Source organism: Gymnoscopelus braueri (assembly GCF_963280865.1).
Source record: "Gymnoscopelus braueri genome assembly, chromosome: 12".
In the NCBI taxonomy this organism is placed as follows: Eukaryota; Metazoa; Chordata; class Actinopteri; order Myctophiformes; family Myctophidae; genus Gymnoscopelus; species Gymnoscopelus braueri.
The window spans coordinates 34,915,512-34,933,021 of record NC_137614.1 but is presented as its reverse complement, the minus strand read 5'-3'; the positions used below and the strand labels follow the sequence as shown (position 1 = coordinate 34,933,021).

Here is a 17,510-nt window from a genome sequence, read left to right as displayed (position 1 = left end):
AGACAGATAAAAGTACCTCAAATCACAAAGGAAATGTGCTTTCTATTTTTGTGAGCTTGATGGAATTACCAATTATGTCAAAAGCACATTGCACACACATGGAATTAAATCAATCAAGTAACGGTTAAAATGAATTGCTCTTAAAGAGCAATTCATTTGCACCATAAATTGATTGATTTCACTCCATGCAGTTACTTTTAATCTGCTGTGCTTGTTCTGATTCATAAAACAGGCTATAATTATTCACAGCAAGTGTACCACCTACCTTCCATGTGTGGGAGTGAACAAGAGCAACTCTCACTGACATGTTTCAGCAGGCAAGAAAGACAGATTTCTGGTTTAGAGAGCAGCAGCCACAATCACCCCGGGGCTGTAATTACCTCTTGAGTGTTTTTGTATCAGCACTTGAAGAGTTGAAGCTGATCATAAACCCACCAGAGTGTTCGTAGCAGAAAGTAGCATTGCTCACGTCACCCCTGAGTGACAGGAGTGCGCAGACAGTACACGCTGTGTGACCTTTTTCAAGCAAGTGATTTGCTAAAAGGCGTAGGAGTACTAGGAGGTTGGAGAGAACGACCGAGAGAGGTCTAGTCAGCGCCGATCGGCGTTTCTGCTGTTTCATATATAGTCTATAGATTCATGTCAGACATGGAAGCTCAGGAGGCTGTGTTTTCCCGTGAGGAGATCAACAAGACGGTGTGGGAAGTACCGGAGAAATACACGCGATTAAAACAGATCGGGACGGGCGCGTATGGCTCCGTGTGGTAAGTAAGTCGCCGTTGATCGTCGCTTTATTACGTTGCACTTTTTAAACAAACGAGGTTCGGTTTCGTTGGGATCGCAGTGGAGGGAATACGTACAGCGATCGAAGCCTCGTTATACTGTAGCGCCTGCTGCCCTGCATAGAGTTACAGTGGGCCTTTATGTTTATTTACAATGTATCCAGACAGTCCCCCCCACTCTGCTATGAAAGGCTGTATAAACTAGTAATAGGGTGACATCACTGTCACACACAGACACATGCTACATTTGGCGTTGACTGCTGCATGTAGAATTGACTGACTGTCTACTTAACTGTATGTGCATTTGCTGTGTGCAAATGATGTGGTCGAGGATATGGTTTCAATTTGTGAGCATAACCTCACAAGGCAAAGGGTTTCTTCCAACGGCTTTCTCTGCAGTGCAGACAGAGGCTATGATTTTTGTTTTAATTGTCACTCATTATAGGCTACTCCTTTTTTTAAATTCCCGACTCAATTTGTTATTATGCATGTGAATTAAACTGATTTTCTCCCCATCAACTTCTGAAAAGAAACATTTTCTTCCTCTATAGGCTGTCAATGTATGTGGTGCTTTGGTTTAGCCATACTCTTTCATGCATTTTATTATTGTACGCTGTTGCACATCTGACTGACACTCTATCAATAAAGTTAGCATCATTATTAAGCAATAGCAAAGTGCATGTTGGGTGGCCTCCTTTGCAGTGCCAATGTTATATAATGAGCTATTTTTTATGTCTCTCAGTTCAGCAGTAAACGAAAAGACCAAGGAGAAAGTGGCCATCAAGAAGCTTCATAGGCCCTTTCAGTCAGAGATCTTTGCCAAGAGGGCCTACAGGGAGCTCAGGCTGCTGAAACACATGAAGCATGAAAATGTGAGTATATAGCCCACTGCTACATACAGCACAGAGAGCCCATCACACAGCACCGGATCCTCTGGAGCTCAGTTTATACCAACTGACTTCCCGTCCTCACTTCCTTCACAAGTGCTTGCTTGCGCAATCATTATTGACTCCCAAGATGAAATACCCATCTGTGATCCACGCCTCGATTATGGCGATATGAAACATTCGCCCCTCCTTGGCCTGTTCCCATGTCACTGGTACACGGTACAGACAGCCACAACGCACCGCAGCCCAATATCTCTCACCTTGGTTTTTCTTTCCCATCAGGTGATAGGACTTCTAGACGTGTTTACGCCTGCCTCGGGCCTTGACGATTTCCACGACTTGTGAGTAGTATTGAACACACCATGACAGAAAAATACCTCAGGCAGAGGCAGTGGCTGGGCTTTGATGATTGGTAGCTATAGTATCGGCCTGAAATAAAGGCCACTGCAGATCCTTGGGAAGCCGGTTTCCAGTTTTGCTAGCCAAACAATAGTCCTATCCCCTACAGGTTCAGGTTACCTGTTCTATTAGTGTCACAGGCTTCTCAATTTTCTCATCAGAGCAATGGAAAGAACTAGGGATTATTGGTCAGTGTGGTCAGTTATGGTGGTCAGTTATGGTCTCACAGCCATCTACAATATGATGCGAATGTGAAGCCTTTCTTTGGCAGAAGGAGCTTGGTGTTGCAATCAAGATGGGTTTCCTATTCCTACTGACACCATATGCAGTTCAGTTGAACATATTTCACTCCCATAATGTAGGCCAACTTCTAGATTAAACCAGATTTGTTGAGGAACTGTGACTTCTCATATTACTGCAAAATGGAGGAACAGTCAGTACACTAGGAAGAGAATGTTGGATCCCATCTAATGAGTAATGTTAATACATCCACCAGATAATATGGAGTGTATACGAGACAGGGGAACAGATGGGCTTTTGGGTCTTTAGTCGTCTCTGTGTCATAATTATGCAATAAATGACAGCTTTATTTAACTGCTGTTAATATTTATGCTATGACTTATAAAGTCCTGGTTTAGTGATAATAACCCAACTTCAAACCTGATGTTGCTGGGTTCCATCATTCTTTATTCTGGTTATTTATCTCCTCTTCCTCTCTCTGTCTATTTCTTTCTGTCCCTTTCGCTCATTCTCTCTTTTCGACCCCGTCTCCATAGCTACTTGGTAATGCCATACATGTTTACTGACCTGTCCAAGGTGCGAGGACATCTGTCTGAAGACAGAGTTCAGTTCCTGGTGTACCAGATGCTGTGTGGACTCAGGGTAAGCTGCTACAGCTGGCCTCTCACAAAGGCAAAGTCTGAATTGTCTCATCAAAAAAACTTAAATGAGACTTGCCCATGAGACAATAAGTCCCCATGCAGAAGCAGCTCATTTATTTACTTATCTATTACACTGTATGCAAAACTGGTCTGATACATTCTGGCCTGGGGCAAATCTAGAACTAATACAAATCTTATGATGCAGTCACACCAGATGCATGTGCCTTGTGCTGCATGTCATAATACAATAAAATAGATTATTGTATAATGCCAGAAAAGTGCATCGATGAATGTATTTATATATTTCTTTAGTGCAAAGTCCTCGAGCCAAGCACTTACCTCCTGGTCTGCTGTACGGAGGGTGACTAATCCCCATTTTAGTGTTTGGAGTGGGCAAGCTTTAATCATGTGCTCCTTTCCACAAGCACACAGTGGGCTTGATTACAATATGCTTATATAATTCTCTAATAATGCATTTCCGTTAATGTGGCACCGTAAAAGTACTGCACTCATTTTGGCATGTTGGCAATCTCTCTCTCTGCAACAACAACCAAAAATATCTCCATGTCCTGTTGTGTCTCCTTTTCTGCAGTACATTCACAAGGCTGGCATCATCCACAGGGTAAGTGAGAGTAAAGGGTGATTTATACTTGCGTGTTGGTGTCGCACAGATTTACAAGCTCACAGCACGTCACACCGTGACACGTTGTGAGCTTGTAAATCTGCTATCTTGGGTGTGCAACACAGTGTGCAACCTAGCATAAACCAGGCATCAATGTGGCTTGGGGTAATGTTGGCACCTCTGTCTTCGCTTGGGTAAATCTTTGAGACATTTCTCAAAAGGTCTGACTAAATAAGACTTCGCAATAGCTTTACATTTGCCAGGCACCATAAATTACAACTAACCAGGGTTTGTTCATTTTCATAGGCCCGTGTTGTAGATATCAAATCAAATCAAACTTTATTTGTATAGCACATTTCATACAGCAATTGCAACCCAATGCGCTTCACAGATCAAATAAGAAAAACATTTTAAAAACATTATTGAAAGGGAAAAGAACAAAAACATTAAAAAAACACAAAGGAGAAAAAAAAGGAGTAATGCTAAAACCTAGGTAAAGGCAATGCAAAAAAAGGTGTGTCTTAAGATTTCTTTTATAACTGTCCATGGATTCAGAGAGCAGGCAGGCTGTTCCACATTGTAGGACCATAATAGCTGAAGGCTGCTTCTCCGTGCCTTTTAGTTCTAGCCTCTGGAACATAAGAGACCAGTGCCAGAGGACCTGAGAGAGCTCTAGGCACATACCCAGAGAGAATTGCAGATAAATAGGCAGGTGCATTTCCATTTAGCGATTTAAAAACCAATAAAATGACCTTAAAATCAATTCTTAAACCAACAGGCAACCAGTGGAGGGCCTTTAAAATGGGTGTGATTTGTGCTCTCCGTCTGGCCTTAGTCAGTACATAGCTCTTTATTCTCTGTTACTTGCATTACACAGGAGTGACTGTGTTGTTTTAATTTGTCATTGTTATTGAATCATTCCTAACCCTGCCCTAACAGGTAAGATGAGTAGACTCTGATCTATGACTATGTGAGTTAGAACATGTCCTGGACCAGCAGTGCATGTGTGTATTATATGTAAGGAATATTGTGGAGGACTTGATTAAAAGGACCATACCGGTGGTCTAGATCATTGTCTATGACTCTTGGTAAACTTGACATTACTGTTGACCCTTTTCCAAAGCATGCCGTGGTTTGTGTGATGTTCGAATCATTAGATTCCATTCATTTCAGTATGGTAACTTGCAGAGACTTGAAACCTCCTTGAGATACCAAGCCAACTCACTAAGTATTGCATGATGTTTTTTTTTCAATAATAGCTATATTATTGTTGCATTATTGCATCCTGTAGAAAAGATAGATTTATGAACGAAATTCAAATGTCCATGACCTACTGTATTAACCATGCAATGTTTATCATTGACTCAGTTAATCAGGTATGTTCTGTGACGTTTTAATGACTTTAGAGAAACATTTTAATGAAGGTGAAATCTAAATTCAAAGCCATATACAGCAAAATGTCTTTTATGATATATAGCCAAAGCTGTGTATAGACAATGACGTATTGATGCTGGTATGGTCCTTTTGAGCTGGTACCTAATTACTAGCGTCTAGGGGAGTGCATCTTTGAGGTGTGTATCATTAGACAGGGGGGTGTGTGTGTGTGTGTGTGTGCGTGTGCGTGTGCGTGTGTATGTGTGTGAGACAGTGTTGATGCTTGTAGCCAGGTATATTGCAGTATTGTTTAATTTGTGAGACTTTCCAAATTCAAACCCTGTTAAAACCATGACTGACAGAAAAGGAAGAATGAAACCCTATTAGTATTATACCATAACATGGTAATTCTTCTGGTGATAAATACTTACGTTTCAGTCTCACAATTATCACGTTACAATTTAGGTGAATATACAGTGGGAGACCATATTGTGTCACATTTCTGAATCTTTCTGGTCCTGCCTACCTTTGACTGAGTCATAGTGTTGAATGGCTGTTCAAAATGTGTCAACGTTGGGCTTCAACTATCAATTATTTTCTTAGCCATTATTCTATAGATGGGTTTCCGCGCGACGTCATCACAGAGCAGAGTGTGCGATCTGCGCATGCGGGAGGTAGAACGACCCGGAAGTGCCATTCACTCTATTGTTATTTTCGGGATTTAGATAGGCATAATGCTGCTATTATAGGCATAATAGGCATAATGCTGCTATTATATACAGACAGATCCAACTTCCGACAAATCATTTTTATTGAGTAAAGAAGATATTACAAACTGCATCATTTAATCTACTTTCATTAAACCCGGTGAAGACCATTTATTTTATCAATGTGCAATGGCCAGAGCTGCTGCGGGTAATAGCGCCCTCTACAGGCTCTTCCCTCCACTGCGCGCGCATCATCCTCTCATGTTTACCAACGGGAAACCCATCTATTGATTACTTTTCTTGCAGTGTGTTATTTTTTTATTTAAACATTTTTTTTAATCTATTTCTTTTTTAATTTAAATTAGAAAATTCTAATTGATATTTTATAATCAATGTAAGGGATTAGACTGATTGACCCCTATTTAATATATGCAAAAAGAACTGAGCTTTTAGATCAGCTAAGTTTTCCCCCAAAACCAATTATTTTATTTAAACCAATTATATTTTTTTAAATTTGATTAAATCGATTAGTTCAATTAACTGTTGCACTCCTATGTCAAAGTATCAAGTTGTAAATAAAGAAAACTGTTTTAAACTGCAATCACCTCAAGTACTCACTGCAATCACCTCAGTCAAGTACTGAACATTAAGATCTCACTTTGAACAAGGCACAGGGCATATACACTACTTTGTTCTAGATGTGACTCATCTCATCTTCTCGTTTGGACAGGATCTAAAGCCTGGAAACTTGGCTGTAAATCAAGACTGCGAGTTAAAGGTTTGTGCCCTGAAGAAATCTGTGATTTGCGGAGAGAAAAAAACCTCCAGGATCACAATCAAATAGTTTCTTGTTATTGCAGATCCTGGACTTTGGGTTGGCTCGCAGCACAGACGCTGAGATGACGGGCTATGTGGTGACGCGGTGGTACCGGGCTCCCGAGGTCATTCTAAACTGGATGCACTACACGCAGACCGGCAAGACAATCATAGCTGTTACGCATTCACTTCCATTCTCATTGTCGTGTTGGCTTATACCATTGCCCTAACTGTTCCCTGGTCAACAAATCATATAGGATTCCGATAGAAAAAATCCAATAAAGAAATCCTATAAGATTTTGGAACAAATTCTATTGGATTTATTCTTATATGATTATTATCCTATAAGAATTTATCCAATAGGATTTGTTCCAAAATCTTATAGGATTGTTTCTTTTGGAATCTATAGGTTATTAGTTATTAGTTATTAGTTATTAGTTAGATTTTTCTATTGGATCCTATATGACTTCTTGACTGGGAGTTTATTTTCTTAAAGAATAATCTACTGTATTCAAATGTACATATAGGATGTATACATTACTAACATTGTGCTAACATTTAACCATTCATAAAAGCTGGGTATGAATTATAATACTATATGACACTGCCCCAGTTGAATACATTCACACATGTACTCATTCCTTCAGACAGCACTACCCCAATTCAAATGAAAAACTACAATTGTCTGAATTTGGTTTATTAACTGATATAATGATATAACACAATTGATGAAACTGCCTTTTTGCTGATCCCCTTAATATCTTGATCTCTGAGAAAGAAAGAGAGAGAGAGAGAGAGAGAGAGAGAGAGAGAGAGAAAGAAATAGAGAGAGAGAGAGAGAGAAAGAAAGAGAGAGAGAGAGAGAGAGAGAGAAAGAAAGAGAGAGAGAAAGAGAGAGAGAGAGAGAGAGAGAGAGAGAGAGGGTGGGGGATATATAAGAGAAATATATCAGTCATGTACAGTATAGGCTACTCGAAAATGACACATCCAGTTAGTGCAAGCACAAACATTAGCCTACCGCGAGTTTGATTTGATTTTGATTTGATTTTATTAGACGTTATACAGGAAAAAACACATGTTACATCATGTTCATCGTAGAAACGTCAAGGATACAGACACATAAAAGTCTTGCGACATATTTTCATTGTGGTCCTTGATCTGAGACAAACAACATTGCAAAAAAAAAAAACAGGTAGACAGTACAGTAATAAATAATACAACACTACCTACAGCATAAATACATATAATCGCATTGCTAACATACAGTAAGTGACCCTACTATTCTGCAACATTTTCTAAAAGCCATGCTTTGACCCTTATCTTAAAAAGGAGGTGGCTGCTGGTGCTCTTTATAGTCAGGGGTAGCGAGCTCCAGTTAACTGCTCCTCCAAATCTAAATGAGCGCGAGTGAGTTTGATCTATACTTCGCCATACCACGGGTTATGTGTCGAAAATAGCCGATCTACAAAGCTTGTAGATCACTATTTTTGTCGTATGAGGAAGTATACATTCAGCTGAGCTTACTTACTCTGCACAACTTCACACATTATTGTATGAGAGACGTTAGGCTATGTAGCCTGCTACATAGATGCTATGAAATGATGCAATAATATTATTTTCATAGTGTTGCCTCGTCACTGAAGTGCGCGCACGTATTTCTCAGAGTGGACACCAACCAAACCTGTGTCAAATATGAATGAATAGCATAAACGCTTCAGAGCCACCCCTGACAGAAATGCCCGGATGATTTGTTTATTTTTGGAACACAGTTCTTATGTGACGTGATCTAAGATTCCCCTATGAGGATTTCAACACAAAAAATAACGGCGCGACCCAGGGGGATAGCGCCCTTCAGCGGCAGTGACGTCAGACTTCGGTGCTCTATATGTAACTATGTTACTGTAAATATAGGAAGACAAGTAAAGAAAGAAACCTACCTCGACGCTGAAAAGGGAAGTTGCGTTCACAGATGACATGTGTCAGATCTGACTCAGTCAGGAGAAATGAAAAGTGTGCGAACTGACAGTGAGGGGAGTTCTGTGGTCAGACCATTGTCTCAGACAGTACTGTGTGATGTGTATTAGTCCACATTATTAGACCTCCGCCATAGGAAGTAGTCCTTGTTTACCATAGTGTCTAATTTATTTGGAATTTGAATGTCTATGATTGTAGGCCTATTGTATGAAAACTTTAGATGATGTCCATGTTTCAACCATACAGTGGTTTAAAGCAGTGGTTCTCAAAGTGGGGTCCGGGGACCCCCAGCGGTCCTTGAAGGTGTTTCAAGGGGTCCCTAGCAAAATTACAGTTTCTATAGAATTAGCATCAGAATCAGTTTAACCACTCTAAAGGTCCTTACACACCGGGGCGATTTTTTTCATGCGAATAATACGTTTTTTTAAAAAACCTTATAAAGTCAATGCAAGCTTCCACACCAGTTTCGCGGAGCGAAAAAAGCGTCTTTTAATTATTCGGAATGAGTCCGAATTTTGCGTATATTCGCATATTCCCCGGTGTGTAACCGCCTTAACCCTATCAGCTATTTGAAGATAGATGATCTGCAAGCTCACAGTGAATCACATCGCAACACGTTTTCAATAACATTATGATAGAGGTGACAGAAATTATTAGCAATTTTCAAAATCCTATAGGATTCTATTGGAACTTTGGAAAATCCTATAGGATTCTTATAGGATTTTCAAAATCCTATAGGATCCTATTAGAAATTTTGAAAAAATGATGTTTTCACTAGGGTTACGCCACAAAAAATAACCACTGGAGGGAGTCAGTGCGGTAACTTGTATCACTTTTATAGGATCAGCAAGTTGTGCAAGTCTAGCACTTATGAGATTAATTTGAAACCCTCTTCATCACTTAGAGTGGAATAGCAATGGTAATGGTGTATCTCTAGAATCACATACTGTACCTGTGCAAGTAGAAAGCTGACTTTCATGGGAGTTATTAATGCTGTTTTCCTTATAATGCTGTAAATAATGTAAACAGAGCCTGTAAAGGGAACGTTGCACAGACAGCAACCCAGGAAAGTTTATGTCCCTCGCGGGATCATATTCCTCATTAATCACTCGGTATGCTGTGTTACAGTGCATGGCACAATAGATTCTTGTTTCTCTGGAATAGGGAGGTTTTCCTGCTATACACCCTCTTTCCTCATTCCTACTTATTCGTGTGTACAATAAAATCACGAGTGTTCATTTAACTCTGAGAGTGTAAAAAGTTAACCTTAAGGGTCTAGTAAAGTTGATTACAAGATTTGTACAATCTCAGAGTTACAAATGGATAAATTTACACGATTTGACTGTGTTCCGAGTAACAGGGGTACCACACTGGGCTCTGTCAGAAGTCCATATCTATTTACATTGCCTTTCATGATGTGCATTCTGTTTGGTTTGTCATGGATGTTCTTTTTTCTTTTTATCCCAGTGGATATCTGGTCTGTGGGCTGTATCATGGCAGAGATGATCAATGGAAAAACCCTTTTCAAAGGGAAGGACTGTATCCTTTCATCTCCCTTGTCTTTTGCCCGCATGAAGGCCGTATAACCGTTAACAAGCACATCCAGAAAAATGCATGTCTATTGAACTACTACATGTTAACAGCATGTTTATGATCACAGATCTAGTTAAACTGTCTTTAACTGTAACCCTTTGGCTATCAGACATGGATCAGTTAACACAGATCATGAAAGTGACGGGTGTACCTGGGCCCGAGTTCACGGAGAAGCTAGACAGCCCAGAGGTACGACAACAACTACAACCTGTACATTTTTCACTGTTCTGCTACAAATATTAATTTATTTTTATCAGCTGAATCAAATGATCATGTACATTGTAAGGTATTACATAACTGTCACAGGGTTGTTAATGACTGGGATGTCTTTCACCTGCATTTGAACAAAACTACAGTATACAAATATTCAGACTGTCTTTGGTCCAATTACTGTAGCCTGCCCTATACAAACAAATACTGCATAATGATAAATATCATTTGCAGGTAGAGCCAAAAGCCATACAGCTTGTCAGATGGCTCCTTATGGCTCCCATTATTGACAATACGAGTATATTATAAACTAGATATGAGCTGCTGTGTAATGATGTGTTACTTAGGATTTTTGTTATTTGTTCTTTCTGAAACAGGCCAAAAGTTACATCAAGTCTCTCCCTCGTTTTCCCAGAAAGGACTTCTCGACGGTGTTCCCAAGGGCTTGTTCCCAGGGTAAGTTCAACTGTAGCAACAACACCTTTTTCTCAACATGATTGCCACTCTTTATTTTAATCTTCACTTAAGCTGGAGAGGGTACATTCAGTGTCAATTAATGTAGTGAAAGCTGTAATCCGTAACTTTTATACCCTATCCGGGATTCAAACCCGGCTCTTCCGCATGAGAGACCAAACATCTGCCACTGACCAGGGGAAATATTGTGCTTTTGAGCTTCAGGTTGTGCTACTTGTCAACGAGTAGGTGTCCTATCTGACATCACTAGATCAAAATCTCTCAAAGTTAGAGTAGGAATTGGTGCGCCGATGGCCGAGTGGTCAAGGCACATACCACATTTCTCTGATGCAGCCCGACAGCGAATACCGGGTTCGTTTACCGAGCCAGACGGACCTGTTTGCTGCGTGTCACTCCCCGACTCTCTTCCCATTTCCTGTCAATCTACACATGGCAGAAGAGTAGGAAGACCACCTCCAACCACTGCAACCACACAGATGTATTAGTTATATTGTATTTACATACTCTGCCATTCAGATAGGTTAAAATAACTTTTTATTCATTTAAATAAGTTCCGGATTGCAGCTTTAAACAACGTTTTGTAGCATTACTTTGCTGGTAGTTTAACTAAATTTTAATTTGTGTTGTGATTTTTGCAGTTAAAGAATTGTATATGCCAGTCAACAACGGGCATATAAAAAGCCTGTTTTATACTTCAGCTATTTTCGAAGTGCAACACCGCACAACTTACAATAAATTCAGCATAACCTTGCACTAAATGTGTGGTGCCTCGTTTCCACGTTAGTCAATGTGTTCTTTTGTGAGCCTAGCGTCTAGACTAGTATCACGTGGCATGTGTGCTATTATTTATCTGCACAAAATTGTCAAGTTAAATAGCTGTGAATTTAATGCATTGGTGAATGAAATGTTTCTTGTTTTAACAATGCAGTTATTAATTAGCAAATACCTAGCAGCAAAACATTATGTACTACAATATTTGCATCGTATTTAGATTGTTGCTCATTTATACTCCCTTTACCTATGAAGATAATCCATTTCAAACAGTGAAACAGCTCACATACTTAGACATGGATGTTAAGCAATACATCCACTAGATCAGTGGTTTGTTGACAATGTTTATATGTACAGAAAATACATACATCAAAGGGGCACGGTGGCGCAGTCGGTAGCGCTGTCGCCTCACAGCTAGAAGGTCCTGGGTTCGATTCCCGCCGGGGACGCTGTGGGCACTGGGGGCGTGTCTTCTCCTCCGCGTCATCAGCGCCCATACCCTAGGTGGGGTTGGCGAAAGGGCCTACTCTGTGTGGAGTTTGCATGTTCTCCCCGTGTCTCCTAGGGTAGTTAATACCCTCACAAAAACATGTAGTAATCCTGGTCACTATACCGCCTCCCCCATGACAGCCGGGGCGCCTGATGGAGGGGAAGGGAACTGGTTGGAATAACGTGTTCCTTCCACGCGCTACGTCCAACCAGGGAAACTCCCCCCTGTCAGGTGACAAGAAGGTCAGTTGGCTCTCATGCCTGAAGGAAGCATGAGCTCGGCCCTGGCCTCCCTACTGTGGGGTGACAGGTGTAATACTGGTGTAGGGCTGGTGTAGTGCCCAGGATCACTTAGGAAATTGGCACCGGGTGAAAAAAATGGGTTACAAAAATCGCGGGATAAAAAAAAAAAAAAAAAAAAATATATATATATATACATACATCACGCAAAAAAAGCTAAAAGCTTATTTGCAGTCCCTTGTAAAATGTGAGATGTATCTGAAAAATTATAATAAACAAGTGTGTGTGTGTGAGTGTTACATAGGAGTGAGTTAAATTATTATTATTTTTCTTTTCTCTTTTCTCTTTTCTCTTTTCTCTTTTCTCTTTTCTCTTTTCTCTTTTGTGTGTGTGTGTGTGTGTGTGTGTGTGTGTGTGGGGTGTGTGTGTGTGTGTGTGTGTGTGTGTGTGTGCGCGTGCAAGAGACATGGGTACGTGAGTGTACATTCCACAAAAGGCAGGAGGAAAAGCAATAGTATAAAGATACAGCATGCAGTACAATACATTTCAAAAAATAAATAAAGATAAAAACATTAAAATTAAACAGGACTGAGGAAACTGCAACTAAAGATATGAATGGGAAGGAGGTATCCTGCTTGACAGGTCCAGCTGCTATTCAGCCATATCTTCAGGGAGGACTTAAAGGGGATAGGGGAGCTGATAGTCTTAAGCCTTTTGGGTAACCCATTCCACCTTACAGCTGCAGAGTATAAAAAGGAGTTTGTTCCCATACAGCTATCTGAAATTAGCAGGTACAAAGTCGGTGGCTAACCGCAACTAGTTTATTTTGTGAAGTTTGTAGCTTATTTTTCAAATTTGCAAATATGCCTGTGTACCATGAAGAGCTTGCATAATCAAAATGTTGTTCTAGCAAGGTTTTTCACTCTTTGATTAACCTTATTTATGGTTCTCAGGTTCAGGTTCTCAAAGTGGGGTAAAAAATACAAGCCAATATACAAGCTCATAACGTGTCACGAATCACGATGCAACGCGTTGTGGGGTTGGGGGTCCTTGACATGAAAATGTTTAAGAACAGCAGTTCAAAATCAAAGGTTTTCTAACAACAAACGGTAACAAACGGTTACGGTTACAGAATGAGCTGTTCTGTCATAACTAAGAAAAGTTCTCACCAACTTGCACAATCTCCTCAAAAGGGTACACTATTATTTTAAAGGTTTTGTCATGTCTCACATAAAGAAGATGTAGACTAGTTCACTGATTAAAAACAAAACAAAAAACTAAGCAATGATGACTAAAAAAACTATGTCATCAAAATATATTGACAATTTTGTCAACAAATAAAAACTAGACTAAAATGTTAGGGAGGGACTACAGTAGAACTAAGACAATTCATTATATGCTTGGTTGTGTGTGGGTGTAACGCTCCGAATATAGCAGTGAGCTTGTAGATCGGCTGTTTTCGGCAGTCTACAAATCAGGCATTACGACGATATCAAGGCCTGACAAAAATAATATGTGTCTACTAAATCAACTGTAGATTTAGTCGACTAAAATCGTATGATATTTAGTCAACTAAAACTAGACTAAAACTTTTCAGATGACTAAAATATGACTGAAACTAAATTGTATTCAAAAGACTAAAACTAAATCAAAATGTGCTGTCAAAATTAACACATGATGTGTGGTCTTGAAATTTCTAGCTGTCGATTTGCTGGAGAAGATGCTGGTGCTGGATGGGGAGCAGAGGCCAACTGCTGAACAGGCTCTAGAGCATCCGTTCTTTGACGGCCTGAGAGACCCGGAGGACTGCCCTGAGCCACAGCCATACGATGACAGCCATGATAACGCCACACTGTCCCTTGAGGAGTGGACGAGTAAGTGCATGAAAATAAGACATGAATGTTTTTTTTATTCAACAGACAAATGAATCATTGTTTGCTATTATAACAATGTTCAGGAGTCTGTTTTAGATTAGAAAACTGATTGGCCAAAGGCCAATAATCACAGTAAAGAACACCTTGGGTGTTCTTGTCTGAATAATTCAATTGAATATATATAGTGTGTGTGTGTGTGTGTGTGTGTGTGTGTGTGTGTGTGTGTGTGTGTGTGTGTGTGTGTGTGTGTGTGTGTGTATATATATATATATATATATATATATATATATATATATAATGCAAAAATAATTATTTTGACTTTTATCCACAGGGTTATCTTTCAGAGAAGTGAAGAGCTTTGTGCCGTTTCCTCGACGAGACTCCAAGAGAAGAAATGTGCTCACTATTCCTCATGACAGAGTTGCCCAAGAACCAACAGTTACAGTATAGAACCCTAAAATCCTCAGTGTTAATTTACAAAGTGTACAAAGTATCCATATGGACCTGTAAGGGTACATCTTCTGGTTCCATTTGTACACTCTTCTGATTTGACTGTGTACCTTTCTCAGCCTTGGCTTCATCCGTTTTCTTTCACATTGGATTCGTTAGATCTATGTGTTCATTTGTTCATGGAGCACTACACAGTAAAATCCTGTGTTCATTTAACACTGAGAGTGTTAATAACACGGAGGATTTTACTGTGTGTATTGTTATCCCAAACATGTACTGTATGTCACAATGTTCAAATTATGTTTTAGCAGGGGTGAGCAATCATTTATTAGATGTACACACGGCTCCCCAGCCCCCATTCCTTATCAGTGAAACGCCTTACAAAGTTATTGTGACACATGTCTCAGGACTCAGTGTGCTGTCTGAATGTATTTTTCTATATAAGGATATGTTCTGTGAAATTGTTTGTTTTTGGAATAAATAGTCAATGTTGCTGGTTAACTGTCCAGGGAAATGTCCACTTTGTATTATACATTCCACAAAACATCACATTTCAAAAATATTGATTGATACAACACAAGTCAGTCAACCAGGGTGGCCATAGCTGAATGGGTAGAGAGGCCGCCTGGTAAACAAAAGGTCCCCGGTTCATCCCTGGCCCTGGTCTGTGTGTTGATGTGTCCCTGAGCAAGACACTTAAACCCCGGGCGTTGTATTAATGGCACTTGCCCACTGATCCTAATAAGATGGGTTAAATGCAGATGACACATTTCATGTACAGTATGTGCAAATGTACTGTGATAAAAAATACCCCACAGGGGTGGGGACAATATTATAATTATATTTGTTTTACTTATTTAAAGCTGCAAAGCTGCAAAACTTATTTTAATAAATAAAATGCTATTTTAATCTGTATGTTTGGTACTATAGAGTAATATTAGAGTATGTTACTACAATATAACTAACACATCTGCAATGGTTGGAATTGGTCTGCACTCTTCCACTTAAAAATGTAGACACTGGTGTTGGGTAGGACACCTACTGGTTGACATGTAGTACTACCTGAAGCTCATAAATGCATTATCTCCCCTGGCCAAGAGGGATTGCCTCTTCGATGAGCAGTATAAATGTGGTCTCACGAGGGAGACCCCTGTTCAAAAGGCCATAAAAGTTATGGATTGCAGCTTTAAATCGTATTATCACATAACAGAAGCCCTTAGGTGACAATACTCGATTTGTATTTTACTTTAAGCCCGGTCCAAGCTTTGTGAACTAGTGCTATAAAGTGGATTAAGCTTTATTGATTTTGATGGCATAGCAGCCTAAAACAGGTTATTAGTTTATGATTTATTGCAAGAGAGAAAAGGTGTGTGCGCCTGTGTGTGCAGATAGACTGGTACCAGTATGACTGTCTGTCATTATGTAGTGACATAGCGTTGTTTTCAGTATGCGTAACTGATACAAATTACATGTACACACTACTTTGCCTCTGTGCTTAACATTTAACATAGTAAGTTTGAATCCTCCACCGTTCATTTGGCTTGGCTGGGCGTTCCAATGAACTCAATTGGCCATGTGTGCAGGTGGGAAGCCAGGCGGGGATGGAATTGACATAACTAAGGACTAAAATTCACAGAAAAAAAGAAAGAAAAAAGAAAATACATAATAATTTAGTCCCTTCCTTTCTGTACTGGTCGTGAAACCATGGCCTGGTTAAGTTGAGAGGCTGTTTTTTTCCTGGAGCTCTCCCAAAACACATAATACTATACTTTTAAAGGTGCTGTAGCCTAAGTGATATTGTTTTGTTAAAATAAGTGTTAAATAGTATTCTGATACAGTAATCAAAGATTGCTATATAGTGTTTGTTCAGTAATCCTTGTCTCTCCAGCTCTTAAATACAGAAAATAAATGTTCAGGTTGTTGATAGACAAGCTGACAAATTATCTGGGGTTCTCTCTCCCAATTGGATTTGTAACCCACCAGAAAATGTATTTTTTGTTTACTGTTATTGAACAAACATTCTATAACAGGGGTCTTCAATGTTAAGGACCTACCCCTTTGCTGGAAGAGAGACAAAGCAGGGACCTGCACATGTTGTTTTTGTTGAGAAAGCCGGCCATGCAACTTCACAAGATCCTTTTCAAAGCTAGCTCACCATATTTACGGTTACCTGATTGTCTCATCAATGTCTGTTGATTGTTGAGAGATTTGAGACTAGCTTGGAAGTATTCTACAGCTTTTTCACTAGCACTATCAATTATGGTAGTATATGTAATATATAATTATATTAAGGGTAGTTTACATGATTTTGTTGTTAAATAGCCCTATATTCAGATAGTAATCATTTAATATACTAAGACTCTATATTAAATGATAATAGTAACTAGAGTGTTCAGTTACAGGGGACCCCCAGCTCTTTGGAGAACAGAAAAAGAAAATTCAGGTTGGGGACTACCAATTTAGTCAATCATACAATATAAACAATTGAAATTGGAAGTGAACAATGAGCAGACAAAATTGGATCTGGAACATTATACAGCTTTTAGCTGATAAATGGTCTCTCTCTCCTGACTAGATTAAATTGGTGACCCACCTGAACATTTTTTATTAAAGAGCTGGAGAGATGGGGCCCCTGTTACTGAACAAACACTCTTTAATGTAGCGATGATTAATATCAGAATATATAGCTTTTTTGTTTGTTTGTTCTTTGTTTCTTTTTATAGTTGTTTTTTGTTTGTTTACACATTATCTTTGCTAATAATATGTTGGATTCATGTTCATGTGTACTTTCAGACATTTAATGTTTTGGAAAAAAATAAAATGTTCTCAGCACATTTGGTGGCCCCCGGCCCCTTGTAGTAACTCTGAAGACCCCTGGGGGCCCTGGACCGTTATATTATACCTCTGCCCTGGACCCCCTGTTGAAGACTCATTCGATTGAATACTTTATACTTTATTAAATAAACA

General features: G+C 39.5%; 1 protein-coding gene across 1 annotated transcript; it reads left to right on the top strand.

The window, feature by feature from the left end:
- The first annotated feature begins 328 nt into the window (after window positions 1–328).
- mapk13 (mitogen-activated protein kinase 13) lies at window positions 329–15,044 on the top strand. The gene is made up of 12 exons (XM_080445777.1): window positions 329–764; window positions 1,525–1,654; window positions 1,952–2,010; window positions 2,845–2,950; window positions 3,542–3,571; window positions 6,383–6,430; window positions 6,513–6,627; window positions 9,910–9,981; window positions 10,145–10,224; window positions 10,623–10,701; window positions 13,920–14,093; window positions 14,425–15,044. The coding sequence occupies exons 1-12, from the start codon at window positions 640–642 to the stop codon at window positions 14,541–14,543; spliced, it is 1,137 nt and encodes a 378-aa protein (XP_080301903.1). The 5' UTR covers window positions 329–639; the 3' UTR covers window positions 14,544–15,044.
- The last annotated feature ends 2,466 nt before the right edge of the window (window positions 15,045–17,510 follow it).